The sequence below is a fragment of the Lepisosteus platostomus genome, chromosome 10, assembly GCF_059453375.1.
Source record: "Lepisosteus platostomus isolate fLepPlt1 chromosome 10, fLepPlt1.hap1, whole genome shotgun sequence".
In the NCBI taxonomy this organism is placed as follows: domain Eukaryota; kingdom Metazoa; phylum Chordata; class Actinopteri; order Semionotiformes; family Lepisosteidae; genus Lepisosteus; species Lepisosteus platostomus.
The window spans coordinates 53,544,205-53,569,333 of NC_142620.1; the positions used below are offsets into that span (position 1 = coordinate 53,544,205).

A 25,129-nucleotide genomic window follows, 5' to 3' on the forward strand; every position below is an offset into this window, starting at 1 on the left:
TTTCAAAAACAGCTTTTTAGGGAACTTTTCACTGATGTATTAAAAAACCCTTATCACCTGTCACAGCAACATTTCCAGTATACAATATTTATATATAAAAATGTTCTCCGAACAACTCTAATGTAAAAGTTGGTGGGTTGCAAACTGCAGCAAGATGTTCAATTTACAAAAATGAAAGCCACAGAACTTTATAAGTAAGGTCTCTTTCTGTTAGTTCCACCTGACCTACAGCAACACTGTGTGAATGACAGAAAAGGGGGCTGTGGTGGTTCAGTGTGAGGGCTTTAGACTGTGCTTGTACAGTAAAGCACATTGAAATAAACTGTAATCTAATATAGATAACACTTCAATATTGGAGCCACATCTAAATACAGACCATCTGGGTGAAGTCACCCGTTCTAACGTAGTCCTCACCTTTTCCAATTCCATTTGGAAGATTTGCCCATTTTCACATCTTTGCTTTTCACTTCGTTTTGAAATAGACCCAGCTCTCTCTAGTCCATCAGATGATGGATCATCTTCTTCGCCTCCGTCCTGCAGATCAGACCATCGCTACCTCAGCAACTACAACAAACTTGTTTCAGGGCTCAACAATGAGACAAGATAAAAAATAGTTTTGTTCTCGTTCCACTTCACATCATACAAAAGCCTCTTACCATTTACTTACTGATAACACAATGTTTGTATGTCCTGCTGTTGTAAAACCTTTGTACGTACTATCTGAGGGGCGCTGTACCTGTCATTCTGCTGATGTCATTAGATGTGCTCATATATGTCTCATGGAAAAGAACTTAATACAGGAACGCAAGATGACATTTTTCATATTACAGTGCCCAAATAGAGCAACAGTACACTTTTTGAACTTTATCATCTCTTTATCAAACTTTGTTTGATTTAAATGGAAAAAAGCAAAGAGACATGCATATAAAGTAGGTTTTTTTAGTGTTCTCCTCTGACATCGACATTGCTATTTAATTAGAGAACTCACACTCTTAGTTTTGTTTTTTGGTAAGAGCTAGGTTTAGCTATTAGCAGTCTCTACTACTGAAGAAAATCTGTCTAGCAACATGACCATCGTATCAATACTCTGTCCTGATTTTCTTACTGTGTGGGCTGACACGTCAACATTATCTGTAATATTTGTTGCTTCTTTGTAGCCTTTAATGTACAGATAAATATTCCATTATTTGATTTGAACAGTGTGAATTAGTGTCAGTGTCTATAGACATGCCCATGTGTACCTATTGCTCTTTATACTCAGTACAAATAATGTAATTATCTTAGCTGGTGCAATACTGTTTAGTAACAAAAATGTTACTGTGTGTGTATGCTAATGGTACAAAATAGCCCTTGCTTACAAACAAAATACATTTAGAAGGATGTGCTGTGTGCCATGCAAATGTGCTTAGATGCTTTTGAGAGTTTATGAACTCTCAGTTTATGAACTTTGTGTAGAATTCAGTGAGACGGTTTCTTTTTGTGAAGAACAGGCAGCTCACCTGCTGTGCGTCTGGCAGTGACCAGTTCTTATTCGACTAACTAAAAGAGTGCGTGACATTCTCAAACAGCTGAACATCGCAATATACATTCTGTGCTGGTGTTTAAAAACATTTCTTTGCCATGTGCCACGTCACGTCATGTTCAGTAACCGCTTGTCCAGTTCAGGGTCATGGTAGCTTGAAGCCTCATCCAGGAGGCAGAAGACACCCTGGACAGGATGTTTATCCACTGCAGGACTCATACAGACACAAACATGCACTCACAGCAGGGCCAGCTTTACAGAACCCAGTCAACCTACCAGCATGCCTTTGGACTGTGGGAGGAAACCCATGCAAACATGGGGAAAACATGCAAACTCCACGCAGACAGCACCCCGGAAATTGGGCCCAGGGCCTCAATCCTAGCTACCATGCCACCCTGCTGCCTTACCACATGTATGCCCTTTTATATTTTATGTGTGCAAGAAGTGGATCAGGGCTGTGTCTGGTTTATAAAAAGCCTTTGGAAGTCCTTGTGTTTAAGAGCTTATCACTGAGAGAACGACATGGCCTCTCTGCTCGCGCTGCAGAAAGCTGACTGTAAGTTATCTTTTGCATCCTTACATATAGTACAAAAGGGGCAACAGTAAAATATTTATTCAAGGCACTGTGTTCTGCTGCCCCGAGTACTGTCACCTGTTACTTTAAAAGAGTGCTGGGAGAGAGGTCAGCGATGGTTTTCTGTCACTGGAGCGTGCGCGTGTGACAGTGCTCTCTTTTTGTCCTAGAGGATGACATCTGTTCTGTGATTGAATTCCCCAGATATTTCATTTCATTCGCCTGTCAATATGCACTGTTGATAACTGGCCTGGACGAGAACATTCCCTGCTCAGAATGTTCTGGCTGAAATGAGAAACCTGTCTGTTTTTAATGAATTAGGATGTCTGGTTCCTAATTAACTTGGTCTGCAGGCTGGAAAAGGGAATGGCCGTAATGTGAGATTAAAGTCATCGTTCCCACTGCAGTACTGCAGGATATATTATGGTCTGGTACCACTGCTGTACTTACAGGCAAGCAATATGTGAAGGCTACAGTAAGTGAGAAAAAGAAGCGTGCACAAAGTGTCTATGAGAAATGATCAATGAAAGAATAAATCGGTAAAATGAGTTTAAACTTTTAAATGTTTCTCACTGTTTTGCTCTTATTTTCTTTATTATTTGTAAATTGCTCATACCTGTATATAAAATAAAATAAGGAAAAATATACAGCACCTTTATGTGTAAATGTATTATTTAAGATACTCTACATACATACTGTATGTAGAGATTCAGTACTGTATATGTAATGCATATACATAAATCAGCCCTTTGCTTTAAAACTGAAATGGGATTTAAGCTATTACCCAACTCCATTTATCCCAAATAGTTACCATTAAGAACTTTAATGTGTACCGTATAAAGGATTTTCATAAAAATTATATGCATGTCACTCGTTTCTTTTCATTATGCAAATCTGACTAATACTCATCTCCCCCTCTTGTGTTTTGCATTGTAACACTTACTTTCCATGATACAATAAATATAAAGGATGCATTGTCTTTCACTGCCTAGGAAAACTTAGAGGAGCTCCTTCTGCTCGGTCTGCACATGAAGGTGTGTAGGTCGTTTAGCAGACTAGAGCGAATTTCCTCTGGCATGTGTTTTCCTACTAGAATAATTGTACATGAGGGCACTGTGCTGATCGTAATTGGGAAATGTCCTTTCTTTTGACCTCATTGCAGGACATTTAAGGACATGTGTGTTTCAGGGCTTAGCATGACTCTGTAGTATCTACGGGCATCTGTGCCTGCCCCACATTTCCGGTAATTGCCAATATTAACTGTTGTCTTAATCAAATCGACTAAATGGCACCAGTTTCACAAAAAGACACGTTAGAATTTGCATTAAAAATTCTGGATCTCATCCAAGCCTAAGAGATGTCCTTTCTCCTAAGCCTCGCCTGCCCTCAATCACGATCCGTTCCTGGTGGCGGAAAACACAGTCAAAGAAAATTGTCCTGAGAATCAAAGAGGCTGTCTCCTGCAGCAGATTTCTTTCGTGAACATATTTTGTGTTTCTGTAGTGAACTTATCCGAGTCTTTATTTGGAAGTTTGTTTTAAGCTGTAGTGATCCCTTAGTCCAAAAATCTATTTTTATTTTGGACTGTCATGGGATCCCAATTTGGCAGTTAGCATGGTAACTGCCCGTCTGAGCCTAATCTCAAAATAAGTAGCGGCTTAGCATAAACTAACCCCATAACTCCTTGGCCAGATTAAAAGTGCTTTGCTGCAGGGAATATTTGGGCTGCCTCTCTTTCACGGCAACCGCTCAGTCGGTGATTCTTTGACACAGAGTCCCGCTTGGTAGGAAGCAAACGCAGAAAGGTCAGGTCACAGCAGATGTTTTGACATCTGTCCTCCTCGGTGTTGGCTAAGGCCACAGGATGGATTCCCGGAAACATTTCTGGAAAGCCATTCCAAAATATTTATGGCATGCCGCAGCTGTGATCGAACCTGGTAAAATCCGTTGTGTGAGCAGTCACGTAATCAACATCACTTTATCCGCCAGCGAAGTGATACTTATTGCTCAGAATCTATGTGTTTTAGACTGTACAGAAGAAATTGTAACTTGTGGATTATCGGAGGTTTGTATCTTCCATCTCGGAGACGTGGAGCAGGCTGCTGTGAGGAGGATAAGGCATTCTCTCAGCATCAGATGTCGGAACAGACTTCAGTGGCGAAGTGAAATGCCTCGTGTCCTCTGTATTCATAAAAAAGGGTTATTCCAGGAAGCACATCCTTTGTTTTGAGAAACAAACACTGATATTGATTCATTACATAAAACAGTTGCACACAGCACACACACATTGGGACATCCAGGCTTCGCAGGAAATTAAAGAGAAAAGCATTTCTCCAGGGTCATTTATCTCTGTCGAGAGGAGACTGTGGCTCGTTCCCCTGGCACAAATATTACTACACCTAAAACTATTCATTCCAGCTCCAGATTCACTGTGATCTTTGGGCGGATTCCTTATCGGCTCCTTATCCACCCAAAAAATCAGTTAAAATCTTACACGGAAAAAAATAATCTATTTTCCAATATTCTTGATATTGGGAACTGAATTATAGATACATACAGTATGTATCCATTTAATATGTTATGAAGAGAAAAATGATCTAGAGATCGTTGGCACCTCCCTTTCTTGGTTTAGAGAATTAATTGACCACCGTGAACCAATACATATGATATGTCTGTTGCATAAGATAATTTGCAAGTCTGTTTTTTTGGTAGTAGATCTCATCTGCTGATTTTAAATCTGAGATTGTCCCATGTACTCTGGGTGTTCCACAGGGCTCTATACTGGGATCTTTCCTATTTAGAATTGACTTGTTGCCTCTAGGTCTGTGGTCAGTCAAATCTGATACTATATCTGCAGGTTCCTGTATGATATTGAGATTGCAATTGGAGTTCCTTCAGCTAAATTGACAGGATTGAGGCTGTGCTCATAGGAACCCGACACCACTGCTGCGTATAAAGTTTTGTTAATAGTGCTGAAATCAAACCCTTGATGAAATTTATAAACCTCAATATTACTTATGACCCGTTTTGTCATTTGAAGCATATGTCAGGAAATGCTATAATGGCCATAGGCCATAGTATAATGGCCATTGCTCAGATAAGACCCTTGCTCTGCCTGTCTGATGTTGAAATATTATTACATGCCTTATAAGACCTCTGCAATGCCTTACTTATCAGGGCTATACAAGGTAATAATAAATGGGCATAATGTCCAGATTTCTGTGGTTAATGTACCAACTAAAAGTACTCATCAGCATCAGCACATACCTCCCATCCTCTGTAAGTTGCATTGCACACCGGTGACTTTTAGAGTGGTTTTAAGATTCTTTTGCTCATGTCTCAGGCATTGAATGTGTTTGCTCCAGGTTATGGTAAGGCATTATTATTGCATGAGTACAGTCCAACTCTTAATGTGAGACCTGTTGACCCAGACCAGGATTCACACAATGGGCGATAGAGCCTTCTCATCTAGAGCCCCACATCTGTGGAGCTCACTGCCCAAATCCATTAGAGACTCCCCCACTGTTGGCATTTTTAACTCTCTTAAAAATCTCTTTTCAATATAGCTGTAAATGTATAATTTAGCTTCACTCGTGGTTTCACCGGGTCCATTTACTGTGCTGTGATCTTTCTCTTCTGTTATGTCTCGTACATGTGTGCTATTGTAGGATTATTACATATAGCATGCACATATAAACATTTTAAAGAAGATTTGGGATTTTTAATGTATTTTGTTTTACAGAATTATGCACAGTTATATTTTAGTGGACACTGAGGGGAACACCCCAGAGCTGAAAAATGAAGTACAGTGAATTCTGACTGGACTGGAATATTTCATTTTTCACAGAAAGGATTGAACCCTGACCCCTAGGGTCAGAGGAAAGCTGAATGGAACAAAAGGTGATTCCCAAAGCTTTTTTTTTTCTATCCACCTCCTAGGGATTTCCGGATCCTCTCCCGGGTGCTGATGGATCAAGTTGGAATAACAGGGCACTGCAAGGCAGGGCTTTGAAAACAATCAGATGTGCACAGATCAAGCACAGCTGATAGTGCAGCACAGTGGACTCCAGTGGAGCTGGCATGGCTACAGATCAGCTGTGCATGACAAGCTGAAACAGAGCCCACTAATGGTGGAGAAAATGCTGGAAAAGATCTCAAAAGCCATGCCTCCTGTTTTAGACTAGAAAATCAATATTAGATCTCTTGTTTCACATCTCATAAACGTTCAATAACCATACCTTTTAAGAGGGAGTGATCTAAAGTTGAAGCAGTCACATTGTAGCACTTGGGCAGCCCGACAGCTATTTATGTATCTTTCAAAGTATCCACTTTGTGTAGTAACAAAATCAGAGAACTAACAAAAATGATAGTGATGGCTGAATTGACCTGCTTTCCATTGTTCCTCAGGTTTATAAAGCATGTAAATACCTGGGCTTGGTGCAGACTGGCAACATGGAAACAAAACCTCTGTCACGTGGTTAGCATGGCTGTTTTGGTGACTGGAATGAGGGTTTTCACTTAAGGTATTGCACCAAGGAATCACTGTCAAGGGTATATAAAAGTATATAAGTGTAGCACTTCTTTTTCAAGAAACAGGTTGCTGAAGCCTGCAGTAAATTAAGAAATTAGATATTTAAACCCTTTTCTATCTAATTAATATCAAGAGCTTTCTTGCACGCTGTCCAAGGAGTAAACACTTAATTAAAAGCAGCTCTTAATTAGTCTATACTGTATAGCAGGTACAGTATGTTAGTGTTTGCACAAACAAGAAAATCCAAGAATACGCCAGACAGAAAGACACCCAAGAGAACGAGGCAAAGGCTTTTTAAAAGTATCTCTTAATATAAACATTTTATTCAGTGCATTTTTGTGTATACAACAAATAATAAACAACTGGATGGTAGCAGGTGGAAACCCTGCTATTACATACTGTTTTGTCCTTGTACAGATTGGAACATGTGATCCAATATGAGTTAATACACATAGTCTACATCATGCAGCTCTAGTCCAGAAGTTCCAGCTGTCTCCCATGCAACAGATATGTTCGCCTAAAAAATTAAATGAAACTCTAAATTATAAACAAGAGCCTCCCTGTAAGCATATATGAAGAAGAAATGCTGTTTGAGGAAAAGAGTACTCTGCCCACAAAAGGGTCTTTGTACACAACTTGTAATTTGTACATGCCCTGTACAAGAAAGGGGAGCATTTTTTTTTTAATTTGTTCACTTTTACAAAGAAGACATATCCTATAAAAATGTTAAGCCACCTAAAATTCCACAGTATTAATTCATTTTGTTAATATAAAATTTTTGTCACCACGATGATTTATACACAAAACAGCGTCCTGGGTGGGGAACATCACCACAGAGTCATGGTGAACACAACCAGCCAATGAAAGACCTGCAGCAGGAGAGGGAGCTGACACGATCACTCCGGTGGTTACAGACTAAGGGGCTGAGACAGACACAATCGCACAAGATTCAGACACAGGGTAACACTTAACAGTCAGGTCTCATACTGCACTTCCACGGCACATGCGGACTACTTTGTCCTGAACCTTTCTATTTCTTGTTTTTAAAATGTCAAATGCATCAATTCCAGCTGCACGTAACTGGCTTTACTACGTTAAGGGGAGGGAAGGGGCTGGGAGGGGGCGGGGGGGGGGAGGACACACCCCTTTCAGCTGGTGTAACAGCACGTAATGAAAATAAAGACTGAGGGGACAGTAAATCGGGGGAGGGAGGGGAACAGCTCTCGGCTAATTTAGCGAAATTAGCAAGCAAAGTGGGGTTACAGCTTCTCACTGAGGGGATCTTGACCCCCTTTTTAAAATCAGCTGAATGTCGGCTTTTACTGAGTCGAGAGAACTCCGTCCTTACTTGTGCACTATCAGGCAGAAAGACTATCTCTTGTCAGCAGGACCTTGGGCTGCAACACTGGTTAATTTTGCTCGGCTCCAGAGAAGCGCAGATGACAGGATAGGGCACCTCTTCTCTACAAATCGGGTGGAGCAGTTAAGCTTTCACTGGCGGCCCAGACGTCTGGAGAGGTGCACAGGTATATTCTACAATATCAGGACCTAACAGGTTATCCACAGGAAAATGAAACCCCAAAAGAGCTAGTGGTTGGTTACGAGAGTGACCTACACAAGTTCAGTAGCTGCATGGTAAAACCTTGTTATGTTTCTATTTTCGTCTCGTGATTTTTACTGTTCTGTCCTGAACCGCTGATGATTAGGAGAGATAGAGAGAGAAGTCTGCTTGAAGTCAAGAGCACATCCAGAGGTAAGTGTGCGAGCCGTGCGAGGCCCCGCCCCCCAGGGGCCCTGGCTACGTCGACTCGTGCTGGCTCACCGCCTTGCCGCCGTTCAGCACCGCCGACGCGCTCCGGCTCTTGGTGGGGGTGCCGCTCCCGGACCGCGAGAACTCCGTGAGGTCGTGCAGCGAGGGCTCTCTGTACATGGCCACTGCAAGACAGGAGGACAGGACAGGACGCTCAGAACGGCAAGACACGGCCGAGAGGACGGGCCGGCAGGCACAGCTGCTGCTGCTCGGGGAAAAGCTCCCAGTGTAACTCACGGCGTCACTCGTACACTTACTCTCACTGTCGCTGAAAGAACAAGGCAGAGTAGCGTTATAACTGGACGGTGAGCTCATTAATATTCATCAGATTCATCATCCAGGTGGGGCTGCACATTGGTGGTGGTGGAGGGGAGTCCCCATTACCTGTAAAGCGCTTTGAGTGGAGTGTCCAGAAAAGCGCTATGTAAGTGTAAGCAATTATTATTATTATTATTATTATTATTATTATCATTCCAAGTCATTTCAGTTGCTGCTCTTAACTTCCACCTTGTTCAGGCAGGGTGTTCACGGCAGGGGTTCGAGTGAGACCACCTGACTCGCACCTCGATTCTTTCGTTTGCAGCTGATTTGCTCAGTGCTGAGGGGGGTCCGTGGGCCTCCAATGTACAGCGCAGGGAGGCTCTCAAGGCAGGGCAGTGCTCTGTCACTTGGCTCTGAGACTACACAGCTCTCCAGATAATCGCAGCACACAGGCTTTAGTTTGGAAGATACCTCTTCCTGATTTTTTTTCTTTATATTAAAAGGTACGGCATTTCATATCGTTTAATGATTACACGACTTTTTAATTAGAAAACCACGGTATTTAGTCACGTTCTCTCCAGGATATTCTTTCAAGGAATCATACACGCTTTATGGTCGTCACAAACATTCTGTCAGGGGACGTAAACTAAAGCAAAGGTGTCAGTCTGAGACTTGCGGCTTATTTTATATTCTGGTCCATCTCCCAGCGTCCTGCCTGCCTGCCTCTCTCTCCCGGCGAGTGGCTGTTGTCAGTTTTCCCTCTGCAGTGGTCGCCCGACCAGGCTCGGCGGCCATGGCTGGCTAGCCTGCGCGATTTAGGTTTAACCGCCACCTGCGCTTTCCGCACCAGGACGGGCAAAATGAAGCGCGGTGTGTTTCTGCCGCTGGACTGGAACAAGTATGTCTCGCAGAAACGCAGAGTAGCGCCTGCATTGGAACCGGAAGCCGGTTCGGTAATTGGTCTCATGTGCAGCTCTGCGTCGGGATTAGCTGCTGGAACGAATAGGTGGCTGGAAATGAAGGGAGAAGGCATTTCACATCGTTTTTAGTTCACTAGACCCCCCTGGCTGTTGAACAGCCCTGAAAAGCTGTAATAACAGTAATAATCCCGCGAGCCAGCCACACGTTTTTAACAAGGAGTTGCTCATAAAGAGCGGAAAAACACAAGGCAATTTTAGAATTCACATCAAGTAACCGATTTCTCACATCGCCGCACTGACGGATCTGATGAAAGAGAAGTTGATCCCTTTCTTCTGCTGGCCTTTGAGGCCAAGCTTTCATTTCATGGAAAAAAATAGATGGCAGATTCTTTCTTTAGCCAAAGATGACATCCTGAACAATGAATGGAAGAAAGTGACAATACACGGGCAAGGCTTGCCAAAATGAGGTGGAGCCTCCGGGTCTAGATTATCTGGCTAACAATGCCTCATTTTTGTCTGTTCCCTGAATCTTAATGAGAAGGTGGGCTCTTCTGTGTTGCCCATGCAGTGAATGTTTTTTTTAAAAAGAGCAATTTTTTTTTTCCCTGCAGAACTCCTGTTCTGGAATATTGCTGCACTTATTTTCTCCAGCCAGAAAATATGCAAAATTTTCAGCAAGGAAAAAAAAACTAACTAGAACAGCACAATGAAAGAGGTCTGTGTAAGCAGTACTGTAATCAAAGGCTTTGCTGCCTTTGCAATAGCAGCTTTTTCTTTCATTAGCAGTCCAGGCTCCACTGTTTTCTTTCCCTCTTGCGCGTTTGAAGTGATGAATTTTAATGCAGGGCGTCTGCTTTGTTGACAGTTCGGGCTATTTTGCTGCTGATGAAAGACACTCAGCCTTCCCAAGGTTGAGAGATGAAGCAGACACCTCCACAGTGGGAGGACGCCGGCACACAGCTCTCAGCCTGCCAGTTTCCATCCAGCCTGCATCTGTCAGGCTCCAGCTGACACCGGCAACGACACACGGGCGCTCACCGGCGTTTCAGGAACCGTGAGATACACTCAAAAGCGCAGGAGCAAAATACTCACGGTACATTACCTCCACACTTGGGGAAAACTGTACTGAAAAAGATATGCAGCTATGAGCATTAAGATGTACTTAAAAAGTTTTGCAGAATTTGAGAAATGGCTCCACAGAGACTTCTTAACATATTCCCCTCACAATCAGATTTGCAGAATTAAGATAATAATAATAATAATAATAATAATAATAATAATAATAATAATAATAATAATAATGCCTCCTTACACTTACACAGCTCTTTTCTGGACACTCCACTCAAAGTGCATTACAGGTCATGGGGATCCCCTCCACCCCCACCAGTGTGCAGCCCCACCTGGGTGATGCGCCAGTCCACTCCCCACACACCAGCTCTCAGTGGGGAGGAGAGGAGAATGATGAAGCCAGTTCAATAATGGGGATTATTAATTATTAAGTCCATGGTTGGTGAAGGCCAGAAGGAAATTTGGCTATCTACACCATATATGCCATTTGGCCATATACACCAAGAAGCTCCAAAAATATTATTAATATAAACAATAATATTTATATTTTCCTTGATGACTGTTCCCTTGAAAGTGTCACCTGACTGTCTGGTTTGTTTCTGAGGGAGTCACATGGCGGTGAAGAAAACGTCAATCCAGAAGTGTATTTTAATAGCTGTTCTATGGCCGACTAACCCAGGAAGAGATAAAGGGTTAAACCTGTTTTGGAAGCGCTGCCTGCTGTCTCGGCTAAACTGGTTGTTTCTGGCCACTCCTCGGCTTTGCCTCTGAGCACAATCCAATTTCCAGCACGCTGGACAGTCTGGCACCATTTCACACCACTCACACGACAGCACCTGGGTCCAGATACAGCGCTTGCCAGACACGCAGAGAGACCGACGTTTAAGCACTTTTTCTGACCTTTCAATGGTTTGGGGAGGAAGTGGGCTGCTGGCTTGTTTTTCTTCACGTGATTACCCTTCATGATTTCCCCCTCCTTGTTCAGACCGAGGTACCAGCCCCTGCCCGACTGCTGCTGGCGGTAGATCATGGAAGAGTACGTCACATAGTAGTTCTCAAACACTGACTCCTTGAACTTGCATTCCGGTGTGAAGTGTTCCTGAAAGAGAGAGGGAAGAGGATGAGTCCACAGCAAGGAACAGCAATCTTAGTCAAAGCCCTAAGATATCCATAAATATCAACTGATGAGCTCGATGGGTCTCCTCTTTTTTGTGTCTTTTCTTGTATTTTAAACAGAATATAATGATATTGCAATTCACAGCAGTGGAGTAGGGTCAACTCCACAGGTCTCTGTGTAGAAAAACGAACTGAAAGCAGGTTCCCTTTACATGATGTGCTCATAACATGCAGCATCAAGCACATGCAGTATATACATATACAGAAACACGAGACCAGTCTGATCTACAGAACACAAAATGACAGGATTTGAAAATATCATGTTGAAGACTGAAGTATTAAATATACACTTTTATCAAATTTTAAGTGTTTAAAGAAATGCAGTCAGATATTTGAATTGACACATATTCAAAACATTTAAATTCCTATAGAGTCCAAGGTGTGTATTTCACTCAGATTAAACTTTGAAATTCTCAGGGGTGTTAAATGTCGAAAGTCTTTTAGATACATTTATAAGCAAACTAGTAAAAAGTCTGCTTTTCCTTTCACCTCTTCATTTTAAAACTTTGGTAGCCTTTTGTCTTTCAGGTGCCCCAGATTGGCTTGTGAGTTCTGTTCTAACAGCTGGTTGTAGTCAGCCCCTCCTGAAGCCTCTTTTAAGAGCTCAGCTTGTTTGCCTTGTACACTCACGTACAGTGGGAGCCGTGGGAGCTCAGACGGCAAGGGCATCTAGCTCCTGACCGGAAGGTCCTAGGCTCAGTCCCAGGTAGGGTCAAGCGATGGAGCTTGCTCTGATTCCTTCCAGACGGCTCCCAGGTCCACTCAGCCTGCTTTCCAAATGAGTCCTGGGGGTAATAGGCCAGCCAGAGTGTGATGCTGGCCGCATCGCCTCCACCTCCAGTGTCGGATGGTTGAGAAAAATGGTGGCCTTTGCCCCCCCATTCCCCCATGGGCCTTTACGGATTGAAAAGGGGACATTACCTACCTACCTGCTGACATACAGTGGTTTCTGTTTCCAGGCGAGATCTTAAAGGGGTCTTTTAGGCATGCTTTTTGCCAGCAGTTATTCATTTCACTGACAATAGACAATCAAGAGAAGGAATTTGACGCTGTTGGATTGAGAGGGTTTGTACCACATGACATGTTCTGCTATGCTTGTTTTTCCTCCTTCAGCTGAATCTTGGGAACTTTTTCCACTGTTCCACATATATTGATTTATTAGGACTGCAGCTGTAGGGTAACAATGTGCTTTGGGAAAATCAAGTGAAACAATAGAAGCATCTGTATAGTTTTCTGCCTGTTCTCCCATTGTCTAGAGTGCTAATTAACTTCTGTTTGTTCTGTTTGAAGCTTTCGGACTCATTATTTGCAAGGGAAGGAACAATAAATTCACATCAGGGGTTCATTTTTCTTTTTAACTGGTTATACAACAAAGTGTATTCAATAACTGGAAGGAAGTCAGTCCCTATCCAAGGCACAGCAGGGACATTCAAATTTATAATGACATTTGCACAGCAAATGTCTAATGTATATCCAGTTATGTTATTCTCTCAAATCATCCACTCTTTAAAGGGGACTTTAGTAAGATCACTTTTTATAAATTTGACACTCGGGTATAGTTTTCAAAATCCAAATTGGATTAAACTGACCCATCCTGACCAAGAGGTAGCAGGTGTCTGGAACAAACAGCCCTCCCCCATTGTCGCAAGAAATTTCCTGGAAACTTTCAAGTTGACTGGCATTCTTCGATCACAATGCTGCTTAGAAAGTCATCAAAGTTAGGTGGGTCAAATTAATCACATTTGTAGCCTTTCTTAGTCTTTATATGTACATATGGGTACACATCTGGGGACACCATTTTAAACCAGCAGCATGATCACAGCCATCTTCACATGCTTAAACCCTTCTCTGTCCTCACACAGTAATGACAGCATTAACTTCTGCCTGGCTCCTGGCTCAATAATGTATCCAATCACAGAAACAACGCCTTGAGCAGCTCTGAGATTGTGAGTGTATGGCAGGTGAAAACAGCTGAAAAGCACTGAGGCAGAAAGAGTGCAGTGAAGCAATATTACTTCTGTCCATAATAAATACAAATCTTCACAGACAACTGTAATCTCTTTGCTGTTCTAATGATTATGAAATGGTTTGACACAGCTTTTATAACTTCTACCATCAATGTTAAATCTATAGGTGAAGGTCAGGTTGATTAAACCAATTTAATAATGTATTTCTTTCAGGAGAGCTTGAATTGCACACAAAAAAAAATTACGAGATTTAAATGAGCACGAAGCATTTTTTTGTTCGAGATGAGCTCTTTTGCAAGGTGCTGTGGTTGACATACGTTTTTCTGCTTCAGCTGGAAAAGAAGAACCAGTCCATAGCAAAAAACATAATGACAATGTAAGTGGTTTTAAATATAATCAGAACAGATACAGTACATGAGACTATTTAAGATCATACTCATTTCCTTTCCAGAGAGCTTCTATTAATTTGCGGTAATGATGCAATACGAAGGCTTTCACTAATAGTGCTGTAAAGGGTGACTGGGTGAGACAACCCACAGGAACAGCTGGTCAAAAAATAGCACTGGCAGCTTCTTCGACTCCTGCGAGACGTTAACTCTGTAGCCTCCAAAATAATAAGCAAGAAGAATATTTCGATGGTTTCTGGGGTGGAGCACACTCTGATACAGAGCGCTGGGGAAGGGAATGAAAGTGCTCGTCACACAGGGTGGACACGAAACGCTGCTCTTCTTTCAAAGGTTTCCAAGTGAGACGCTGACGTGACGGGGATATCTGAGGAGCACCTCCCAAGGAAACACGCGTTCTGTGGAGAGCTCAGGTCGGAAAAGCTCACAGTGACTCACACTGACTTCAAGGAAACACTAAAGGCATCCTTCAAGAGATTCCTACTGTACGGTAATCAGCGATTCCTTCCTACATCACTTCCTTCACCACTCCAAGGCCACAGATCTCCCCCTGCCCTGTACAGGCTCCGCACTCCTGCCATGTGCCTCCTTCACTGTCTTGTCTTTTGTTTTGTTCCTTTTTCCCAATATCTTATTTGGATTCACATTAAGCACTCTTTTTTTAAGCACTCTTTTTTGGAACAGGGGCATCCGCTGAGCAGATGATGATGATGTAGACGTCGTGCTTGTCACTGCTTCTGCGGGACAGACAGCAATGTGGAGAGCGCCGCTCACCCTCAACGCACTGCAAGGAGGAGGAGTACAGCGGTCAGCAGGGAGCTTGTGATGAAGAGGCTGAAATCCGACCTGCCTCAGGATACAGAGCAGCCAACGCCCTCTCAGACACACAGTTCTCGTGTTCCCCCTCTTCTCAGACACGCACACCCTCCAGCTGCAGACAGCAAGCACGCAGGAGCATATCCAGCAGGGTTACACAACACAGGCCCAGCTGCAGCCTTGCCTCATGGCTTTGTTACATCTCTTTAAGGACCAGTGCACAGACGGGGAGGTACACAACAAGAGCCACAAAGCCAGCTACAGTAAGTGCACCTTTGCTGAAATCCCCCCATGAACTTCACACAAACAGGACACACTGATGCATTGCCAACGGGAAAGGGTGCCCTGCGTTTACACTGGGCCACTACATGAACGTTACAGCTTTAATTTTTTAGCCTGAACCTTAAAACAGTATTTACCCACTGTGAGCATACCCACTGTGTTCAAATGGACAACAGGTATCTACAGCAAACAATACATTTCAGATGCAACTGTTTCCATTATCAGCATCACAGATCTAACTTGTCAATACGTTCATTTGATTTGGTTAAAAAAAACCAGCACATACAACACTACACGTGAAACATTGTTTTTCCATCTTTACTTAATATTTAAATACTTTAATTTTGCTGGTCCAGTGATCAAGTTCTGCAACCATCCACCACCCTGTTTTGAGACAGGATTTCATAGGGATGCACTGCCAAGCTGCCAGTGCTTATCTCAAACAGGAGTGCTTAATATTGATATTAATATTGCTTCATGCACAAATACTGTACCTAACTGGGCCACTCTTCTCAAAAGAGCACAATTCCTCAATAAAGATTTTGCAAAGAACATGAAAGACATAAGCAGTGTAAACAATTATTAAAAGCACCATGATATGTGCTTGAGAACACAAAAGGATTATGTAGACAAAAGTTTGCATTTGCTTAAAATGCCATTAATGACAGTCTTCTGACTAAGCTTTTGTGTTAGACTTTGTTACAGTATTTTACAAACGCCTTAAACTGCCACTGATAATAGCCTATTCATTACTCCTCCTCAGGAGGAACAGTGCTTAGTGAGAAGAGTGGAAATTAAGCAGTTTATTACTATCTTCCAAACATCCCAGCTCAAAGCAACTCTTGAGTTCTGGTCAGTTAGGTTGGCTGATGTATATTAATCTCTGCATTGCATTAACGAACTCTGTGGGAAAGTTATATAGTACACTGATCTGCCGTTATGCTAGATCAGTCCCTCTTTGCTCAGGATAAATGTGAGGCCTTCAATTCTTTCTTCTGCCTTGTTTTCTTCATGTTTATTGACCAAGACCATGAGCCCGTCCCCTTGGGAAGAGGCTACATGCTGTATACTTCAATCCCACAGGCAGTAAGGAGAGGAGCTCCTGGACCACAGGCAGGAAAAATGAGCACCTCCGATGACCGGAAGACGAGGTACCATGGGGCACCCCTGACTGTTGTACGGTATCCCAGAATTCCAAAGTCACATGTGAACTCTAAATCAAGCTGTCAACTTTTCAGTGTTCTGTCACAGCCTGAACAACCTGAATACAGGTATTGAGTTCCTGGAATAGCTGCTTAAGTCTGTGAAATCTGCACTAGCTTCAGTTTTAATTTCTTTAGACTAGGCTCCTACTTGTTCTTTTTCCTTTATGATTGTACTGAGCTGAGCTGTAATTGTCATTGTCATTGTGCAGAGGACGCAGTGAATTCTGTGCTGTTCTATCTGTTAACTAGCTCTACCTTCATCTGGAGGATTAGACAGATGTGGGGGGTGTATGACAGAGTTGAAAAGAGAAAAGCTGAAAAAATTACCCTGTAATGCAATGAAAGACTAGATTTCCTTAATTGCTCTTGGTATTACATTATTATCTGAAAGTGTAAGACATGTATGTAAATTAGTGGAGATGTACCGTACTCCTTTCCACTGATCTTCAGGCACTTTAGGATACTTTTAAATAATCCCATTGAATTTCACTTACTGTATTTGCACTTGGAAAAACGGTGAAAGAAAATCTTTTTTTTTTTTAAATGCGACATCACTGGACAGTATGTACTTTACACTACGCATTTGCAATTTTCATATTATAAAAGTGAAATATAGCAACTTTTTCCTTAAACATGATCAATGACTGAATGTTTCTGTTGGACAGTGCTGATACTTTGTCAGCACAGTAAGCAGCAGGCAGCCCTACAGTGTGAAAGTGTTCTAGCTGAATCAGGACTGTCATTACCTTCCCAGGGGTGCATCCTCACACGCCTCCACTTAGCATCCCAAAGCAAAACCTTGCATTTTTACACAGAGAGCCTTGCAGAGCACAGTTGCCTTAATATTTGGATTTGCAAATATTGGCATTCACGGTCACAAAGTTACGTTGTTGTTGTTTTCAATTTTGTGCTTTGCCTTTGTTCCACATCAAAGAATAGGGTGAACCGCAACACATCAAATGGGCTTCAGACAGAGACACACTGAAACAAGAAGAGAATGAACAAGACACTGTGCAGGCTTGTACTGCATTAGTGCCACTTTGCAAGACAAGAGAATACCTGGGAACGACAAGATTAACACAGGCAGCTCTGGCACAAAATGTATGGGGGAAAAAAAAGCATTGAACAGATTTTCAACTGCTGCCTGAGTCTGAAGGGCCGTGGAATAGCTACAGGGAAACCCCTCACACAGAGCCAGAAGGCGGACACAGCCCAGCTCTGCGGGGAGAGCTCTGCTCTCCATTTGTTTGAGGAATCCTGACACGAGCACACTTGCCTGCCGTCGTATTTTTGCTGCTCATTAGTTTTGTTAATGGACCTCGGCCCCCCGTCGTCTTTCTCCAGATAGAAAAAGATGGCGATTAGACTGTCTATTAATCTACACAGCGTGCTGCACTAAGGCGCAACTCAGGGAGGGAGACCTGGCTGGCTATGCCAATATTTTGTTTCCTTTCAGTCTTGGGATCCCTCACACACACACACACACACACACACACACACACACACACACACACACACACACACACACACACACACACACACACACACACACAGGGCATTCCTGTGCCATGGCGGGTGAGTTTTGGGAAGGAACTCGTGCGATGCTTCAGATGAGCAGTGACAGCGCTCTTCATCAAGCCCCTGCTCCAGGGCCTGCAGACCACAGCCTGTCTCAAAGGAGGCGCCAAGCCCTGATGCAGGCTTGGGACTAGAGGCTGCTTTACGCCCCAGTTGCCTCCCGACTGCCCCTGCCCGTCCCTGAGGAGAGGTACCAGTCAGCCACTAGCATCTCCCTGAACAGGAGCTGACTGAACCTGCATGACTACGGCTTACTGCCTGTGAATACCAATGAGCTCGCCGCTTCGCACCTCCTCCTCCCCCCGTCTCTCAGCACAGCTCTGTGCCGGTGACATTTCAGCACCTCTGCTGGGAGTCACAGAAGAAGACCCAGAGAAGATGGCAGGGCCGACACACGGCTTCGTGCCATGTCCTGATGGGGACTGGGGATGCTTGGCCAGGAGGAGAATGCTCTATAGTCCTTACGTCTTGCAAATTGTCAGGAAGGCAGTCACCTGTCAACATGATCTAAGGCACATTCCACTGAGCCCCTGGTGAAAACTTTTTGGCCTTTCAATAATGTTTAATAAATTAGCCCTTTGGCAGCAGAACAAAGCTTAGTGCTCAGCAGAGCAAGGCTCCAAGCCACCAGGATCTGGCACCTGCCAGCCTTAAGCTTTCGTCTTCTCATTGTACTTAACAATGGGGAAGGCTGGGGGGGTGGGAAGTTACAGTGGGCATTTACAGTAACTATAGAACATTTTCCTATTTTTCAGGTGGATAATATGGACAAACAACACATCCAAATCAAGGAATGCTTATCCAGAAGCACTGTAGAGTGCAGTGTTGCACAGAGCCGTCCTGGACGTACAGTATGTCAGGAATTCTTCTATGTTAAAAGAGCAGTAACAGATGAAGAGGAGAATAAGACAGGCAGACTGTCTTACTGGGCCAGTTTACATGCCTTTTGTCTTCATAGTCCTGGATTTGAATTTTAACTGAGAAGCATTAAATGGTTACCATGCATACATAGAAGAAAAGGCTGGTATTCTGATTGCACGGTGTTATGCAATAAAATTTAAGTGCTTATGTTATGATTACTGAAGCTGCAATGCAGCAAGTGCAGCTGAAGAGGACATTGAGGATAGCGTATAAGTTAAACAACAGTGTAGCTACGCTGGTGCCATTGTAATTTAAAACAGCGCATTTTCTGGCTATTTAAAATTTGGTTGCTTGTGCTTGACTCAGAGTGAAATGCTTTCAGTGTTTAATGACTTGGAAAACAGCATAAAGAGATTTACAGTCGGAGAAGCACGATGCAAAGGAGCTGAATAATCCCGCAGGCCGAGACATCCCTCTCCCTGTCGCAGGCACAGACGCTCTGGGGCGTGCTTCCAGGCGGCAGTCTCCACAGGCCCGGGCAAATTGAATTCACACAGCCCATTATCACAGAGCCAGGCCTGAGCAGCGCGTCCTCGGCAGAACGCCCACCCCCAACCCCCTCGCCGCCTTCACAAAAAAACACAGCATCCGCAGGGGAGCCGCAGGAAACAAGACTGGGATAACGAAAAGATAAACAAGAAAAACATCTGAGTTCCAGTGGCGATGGGGGACCTACAGAGCTCATTCATAATGAGTGGTGTTCTAATTTACTGTGAACTCATGCGATCGCAGTCTGGATTCAGACCTCCCAGAGCTCCCAGGGACGAGGAACTAGCCTTTGGGAAGCACAGCCCGCCTGACCTCACAGAAAACACTAGCTGTGTGCAGCACTCTCCGCTAGACATCAACTTACAATATACAGTACGTGGCCCGAGTGAAACTTTTTGACAGGTTTATCATTGGGGCCGGACAGCCCCTTGTACTCAGCCCTTTTTAAACAGCTGTGTTAATGATTTGGTATGGGGGGATTTATTGATGCACTTCAAGGCTATGTGGAAAGTCACCTCTACAGGCCTTCTGAGTGATCAGAAGGAGTTCCAGAAAAGAAATGAGCTGCTGGAATGAAGACAAATGTCTACAGGACAGGAGGCCCTCAATGGGTTATAAATTCATGCTACAGTGAAAGGTACATGCCCTGGCAGAAGCAAAAAGGGATGGCAATGAAGCTCAAATGAAAAATGGCAAGTATCTGCCGCCAGCTCCCAACGGACAGTTATTGTGCTCAGCAGTCATCTGCCGGAGGTCTGCTGTATGAGAGGGGCCCAGCAGCTGTCCTAGCTTGCCACTGTAGTGCCAGTCTGTGCCAGGCACTGTACTGCCACACAGACACACCTGCACCAGACTCCTCTTCTGAAGACAGTAAGTTGTCTGCTATGTTTACAGGAGGGACGAGGCACCATCAGCGATTTCAAACACTTAGAAGGAACTTTCATTTATAGCACTGGTATGTTTCTCTCTCTTTTCTGGCCTTTTGATAACGGGACTGGAATTTCTTTTCCTTGACTCATGAGGCTGAAATTATACAGTTAGGATGTGACAGAGTGTAGGGATGAAAACCCCTCTTTCCCTCCTGAGTCGCTTTTTCTAGGTTTTATTTTTTATTTGACTTTTTTTTTTTTTTTTGCTCATGACACAGATTTAAGCCCAGGGGGTTTGTCCAGATGGTGCTGAACCATTGCACACCAAAACTGGCAGAGTCAAAGTCACATTGACACATCACAAAGTGAACTGCCATAATGCTGATTGAAGTGTGAAATTTGTGTGAAATTATTTGAATTGTAAGCTACTTCTGCTAGGGAAAAAACATTCAACACACATACTTCCTTTCTGATGTTCCGCAGAATTTGCACATATGAGATCTTTGTTTCATTAAACATTAAACGAGCAATGAACGTACTTGCTGTCTTGTAAACTCAATATGCACAGTGTGCAGCTGACATTGTGCTGCTTGGCTGGGAGGAATTGCAAACTGTAACCAGCTCATTCTTAACTGGACATCTAGAGTCCTCTGCTCTTCCTTAAACCACGCGGTTGAAACTGAATTTGTTTTCCAGCCCTGCCCCACTTACTGCAGGAGTGCTGGTGTTGCGGGGCTGGAGTGATCTGTATGCGGGCCCTGCCTCTGGGAGCGCTTTCAAAACCTTTGATGTGCAGCTCGGCGAGGCAGGCAGTGCGTGGGAGTAGTGCTACTACACACAGCGCTGTCACAGCCATAGATCCCAGCACACTTTCCACACACTGCCCCCGAGCGCCAGGGCCGGCCTTCACTGCACCTCCACAGCCACAGCGCCTCGTTGTGTGTGGGTGTGTGTGTGTGTGTCTGCAACAGCCCTTCTTCCCTGAAACACTTTCCCATTCTTCGTCTTGCTACATCCCCGTTTCCTGTCATGCCTGCAAATTGTGCGCACTCTTCCTTTCACAATAAATATGAAAAAGATCCACCTCAGCCAAGTACTGCTGAGCTGTGAGCACTGATTTATTCAAAAGAAGAAGTCAGCCTGGTGCTCTGAAGCACCTCTCGCAGCATGCCTCTGAAGCTGCACACCCACGCCACAGCCCTGCTGCAACAGTGCCGCAAAGGGGCAATGCTAAAACTGGCAAAAAGAGTCCTACACTTACATGAAAAGGCAGAGTGGAGGTCTCGTGCACGAAAAGGAAAAAATGTAACTGAGAAATGTAACACTCTCCCACTCGCAGCGACACGAGAATGTGTGATCGGAGAGAACTCATTTCCCAGCACATGAACACTGTAACGCGCCTGGGAGAGGCGCAGGTCAGGATTTCCCATCAGAGAGGTTCAAAAATTGGTCTGAGTTAAGAAAAATGGAAGCAGTGCCACCCTGAGAACAGCTGGAGGAATTCAGTGCTGTGTTGGCACCTGAATGCCATAATACAGAAAACGTGTCGGGAGACAGTAACACACTAAGGGTGTGCTTGGGATGTTGACGGATGTCATCAAAAAGTACAGCGTTTGTATTTTTCATGTAACTCTGGGGTACACAAACTGCCGAACGCTGTTGCACATGACTATGATCCCAAGAGAACTGTGGGAACGCCAGCAATGTGACCAGACACACCAGTCTGGGCTCCGAGAGACGCTGCGCCCGCCATTCCTCTCCGCAGGCTCCTGACTGCCGGACCGACCCAGAAACATCCACATGCTGGATTAGGAGTTTCCAGACGCTGCTGACTAGTGACAGCTAAATCTGCACTCCGCCCAGCCCAGTTCATCAGCCGGCAGTGACTCAGAATTCACAGAGCTGTACAGCTGCAGCTAAAGACACTACCAGAGAGAACTGAATGCAAGCAATAATTAATCTTAAATTTAAGTACCAGTTACATTCAGAATTATGCTGATTATATAATTAAGTCAGACACTACATTTCATTACTTTAGCTACGTTCTGCTCTTATACAGTACTATCCAGTACATGTAATATGTTCAATAGAAGATAGAAATGCCCAAGTAAATCAAACTTTCTCTGCAGAATAATTTAAGATTGTGTCCTCCAGGATAGATGGAGTACAGACCTTTATATGGTCTTGTCTTCTGGGTGTCTCTGTCTCCAGCAGTCACTGGAGATTCTACCTAATGTGAGGGTCAGAGCAACTAAAATGGACTCAAACTCAGCAACACCATACAGAGAGACTGATTGACTAACGAATGGACATGCACCAGCTGCTGAACTTTTCACAGCTTGTTTATGTGTAGGGTAAATGGAAAGGGCCAAAGGACATTGATGGTGTAGATTTGGGCACAGGTATAGATATATTGTATATACTGTAGTCTGTACAGAGACATACTGTACAGTATGACATATAGCTAGAGATCTTAGGTAATTGTTAGCAACGTTAAGATTAAGAATGAGCAATGCTAATAAAATCTTTAAAAAGTAATAGCTTCTGTGCTTATCTCCGTACCTGCCATTTACTTTTTATCCTAATCTTCACAGAGAGGAAAAACGGAGTTTGGGAAGACGGAAACACTATAAGGAATTCGGTTTCTTTTGCGTCACGGCCTGTAATGAGTGTGGTTCTTTTGCAGGTCTACACATATAAATGTTCAAGGCCCATGGTCTCCATCAAGTCTCACAACAGCCTTGTCAGAGCCCTGAAACAGAAATGCACTTGAAGGAATCTTACATCTCTGTTCTGATTTAGTACAGACATTTGCATACTGAACAGTTTACCTAGCAGAGCAAGCAGAGTGATATCGCCATTACTTCTATTACCATTTACTGCTAAAAACAGAACATTCATGGCAGCTAACATTTGAGAACTGAATTGTACTTCTATGTGTAGTGCTTTGTACTCGTGACTATTTAAGTCATTAAATAAGGCTAAAAAAAGAAGCGTTTCTAGCAAACCACTTTTGCTTTGCACATTACGTTTACTTCACATTTCTGCTCTGCAGGATATTATAGAGAAACCTCCTTTGTTACAATCTCATTCTTTTAACATTCATGTATTTTGTTGCATCTTAAATATAGCCGACGAAAATGACATTTGAAAAAGGTTAAAGGTTTTAATGACATGAGAGAACAATTTGTCGAGTTCTGGAGCCCTGTGCTGAATGCAGACAGTCCCATCTCTGAATGAACCGAATCTTATGTACAATTTACTGTCCTACTGCTACTATAGCTTCTGTAAAAGCAACCATCTCAAAGGACTGGAGGTGAAGTCCACGTATATATGTAATCATTGATGTTCATATTTATAAACATTTACTTATTAAACTGCCATAGGCACGTATTTGACCTCATTTCGGAACTTCCATGTGCCTGTATTAGAAGAAAGCAGGTGTGGGTTCTCTAGGGTGGCCACAATGTCTTTCTAAGACGACCCTGTCTGTGTAACATTGAGAACATGGCTCTGGCTCCCTGCTCAACGGGTCTGCTGGCCTGGAAATCAATTCACTATTTGCGTGACAATGCTCAGTGAAACAAGTACAAATATTCCATTTGCACAACAACAATATAAAAACTGCTGCAGCATTGTTTTACTGTTATATCTATAATTTTCAAATTTACCTCTAATAAACATACTTCTCATGCACAGAATACCCCCATATTTAGCACTACTACTGCTGGAAGATGAGAGCTTTATTCGCTATACTTAACTACAGTATATGTGTTTTTCAGATGCAAAACTAAGCTTGTAATTCACTGAAGTGAGAAAGTAATTCTTCTGAAGTTACCGAGAGAGGTGGGTTGCTTTGACGCTACTGAATTCAGTGTGTATCCAAGTGCTCATGGTTGCACGATCATCACTACTCTCTGGACTTCTGATCAAGGAAAATAAATCAACACACTTCCCAGAAACGACCGCCCCCACCCCGCCATTATCTGGTATTATTCCCCTAAAAATAAGAGTGTCTGTCAGGTTGTGAGAGATGTGCATTAAAGAATACTAGACTGAAGAAGGGCACCTGTTATTTTATCTGGAAATGCGAGGAATCATGCAAGATGTGGGTGTCTCTCTAGAACAGGAACATTTATCGGCACAATCCTGAATAATTCATAACTTCACACATTTCATCACAGACGTGGAGAAGGCTGCCAGAGACATACATCAACAGGACTGAGTTTTATCTCACAAAACCGCCAAAGAGGATACAGAATCACAATGTCTGCCTCGGTTTATGTGCAGAATTAAGCTATAGGTGTGTTTGTGTCATAACCTGCCTTTAAGTCAAAAGTGGATAATTATCTCTTAAAAATGAACAGCATACCAGGATGTCTGAGCAGTTACTGTCCTTGTTCTCTTTGTCAAAATAATTTTTGCTTTATTTTCTTATAAAATCCCCATCTACAGAACAAATAGGGGCTCTGGTGGCAGCCATTTTTTCAGACATATGGTGATCTCTGGTATAAGGATAAAATTCTCAAATGTTTTTTCGAACAGATAACTCCATGACTGTATTAAATTTACCCTGTATTTGTGATTCCCAGTACTGCATATGTCACCATGGAAACATTCATCTCTGCAAGAGAACAGAGCTCTCAGACATCCAGGCCTCACAGAAAAAGCAGCTACACCGCAGAGAGAACTAGGCAGAGTTCAGAGCAAGCATGACCAACTGTCTCTCATCACAG

General features: G+C 43.3%; 1 protein-coding gene and 2 long non-coding RNA genes across 10 annotated transcripts in view; 2 read left to right on the forward strand and 1 right to left on the reverse strand.

Annotated features, from left to right (window-relative positions):
- LOC148654055 (uncharacterized) overlaps positions 1 to 7,021 on the forward strand; it is a 64,818-nt gene extending 57,797 nt beyond the window's left edge. The window contains exon 3 of the long non-coding RNA XR_015924938.1: positions 6,036 to 7,021. This is a non-coding gene — a long non-coding RNA (uncharacterized LOC148654055). The remainder of the gene's footprint in view (positions 1 to 6,035) is intronic.
- Positions 6,919 to 25,129, reverse strand: part of fgf13a (fibroblast growth factor 13a) — a 126,896-nt gene continuing 108,685 nt past the window's right edge. For all 7 annotated transcript variants that reach the window (XM_088597239.1, XM_088597240.1, XM_088597234.1 and 4 more), the window contains 2 exons: positions 11,587 to 11,785; positions 6,919 to 8,562 (listed from right to left, as the gene is read on the reverse strand). In XM_088597239.1, the coding sequence (XP_088453365.1) occupies positions 8,426 to 8,562; positions 11,587 to 11,785 (336 nt within the window). In that variant the 3' untranslated portion in view covers positions 6,919 to 8,425. The remainder of the gene's footprint in view (positions 8,563 to 11,586; positions 11,786 to 25,129) is intronic.
- On the forward strand, positions 11,940 to 20,928 carry LOC148654057 (uncharacterized). 2 transcript variants are annotated; one of them, XR_015924937.1, is made up of 5 exons: positions 11,940 to 12,568; positions 14,043 to 14,205; positions 14,567 to 14,723; positions 14,918 to 15,312; positions 16,415 to 20,928. It is a non-coding gene; the product is annotated as an uncharacterized LOC148654057 (long non-coding RNA). The 2 variants fall into 2 exon arrangements; XR_015924936.1 differs by having other exon boundaries at positions 11,940 to 14,205.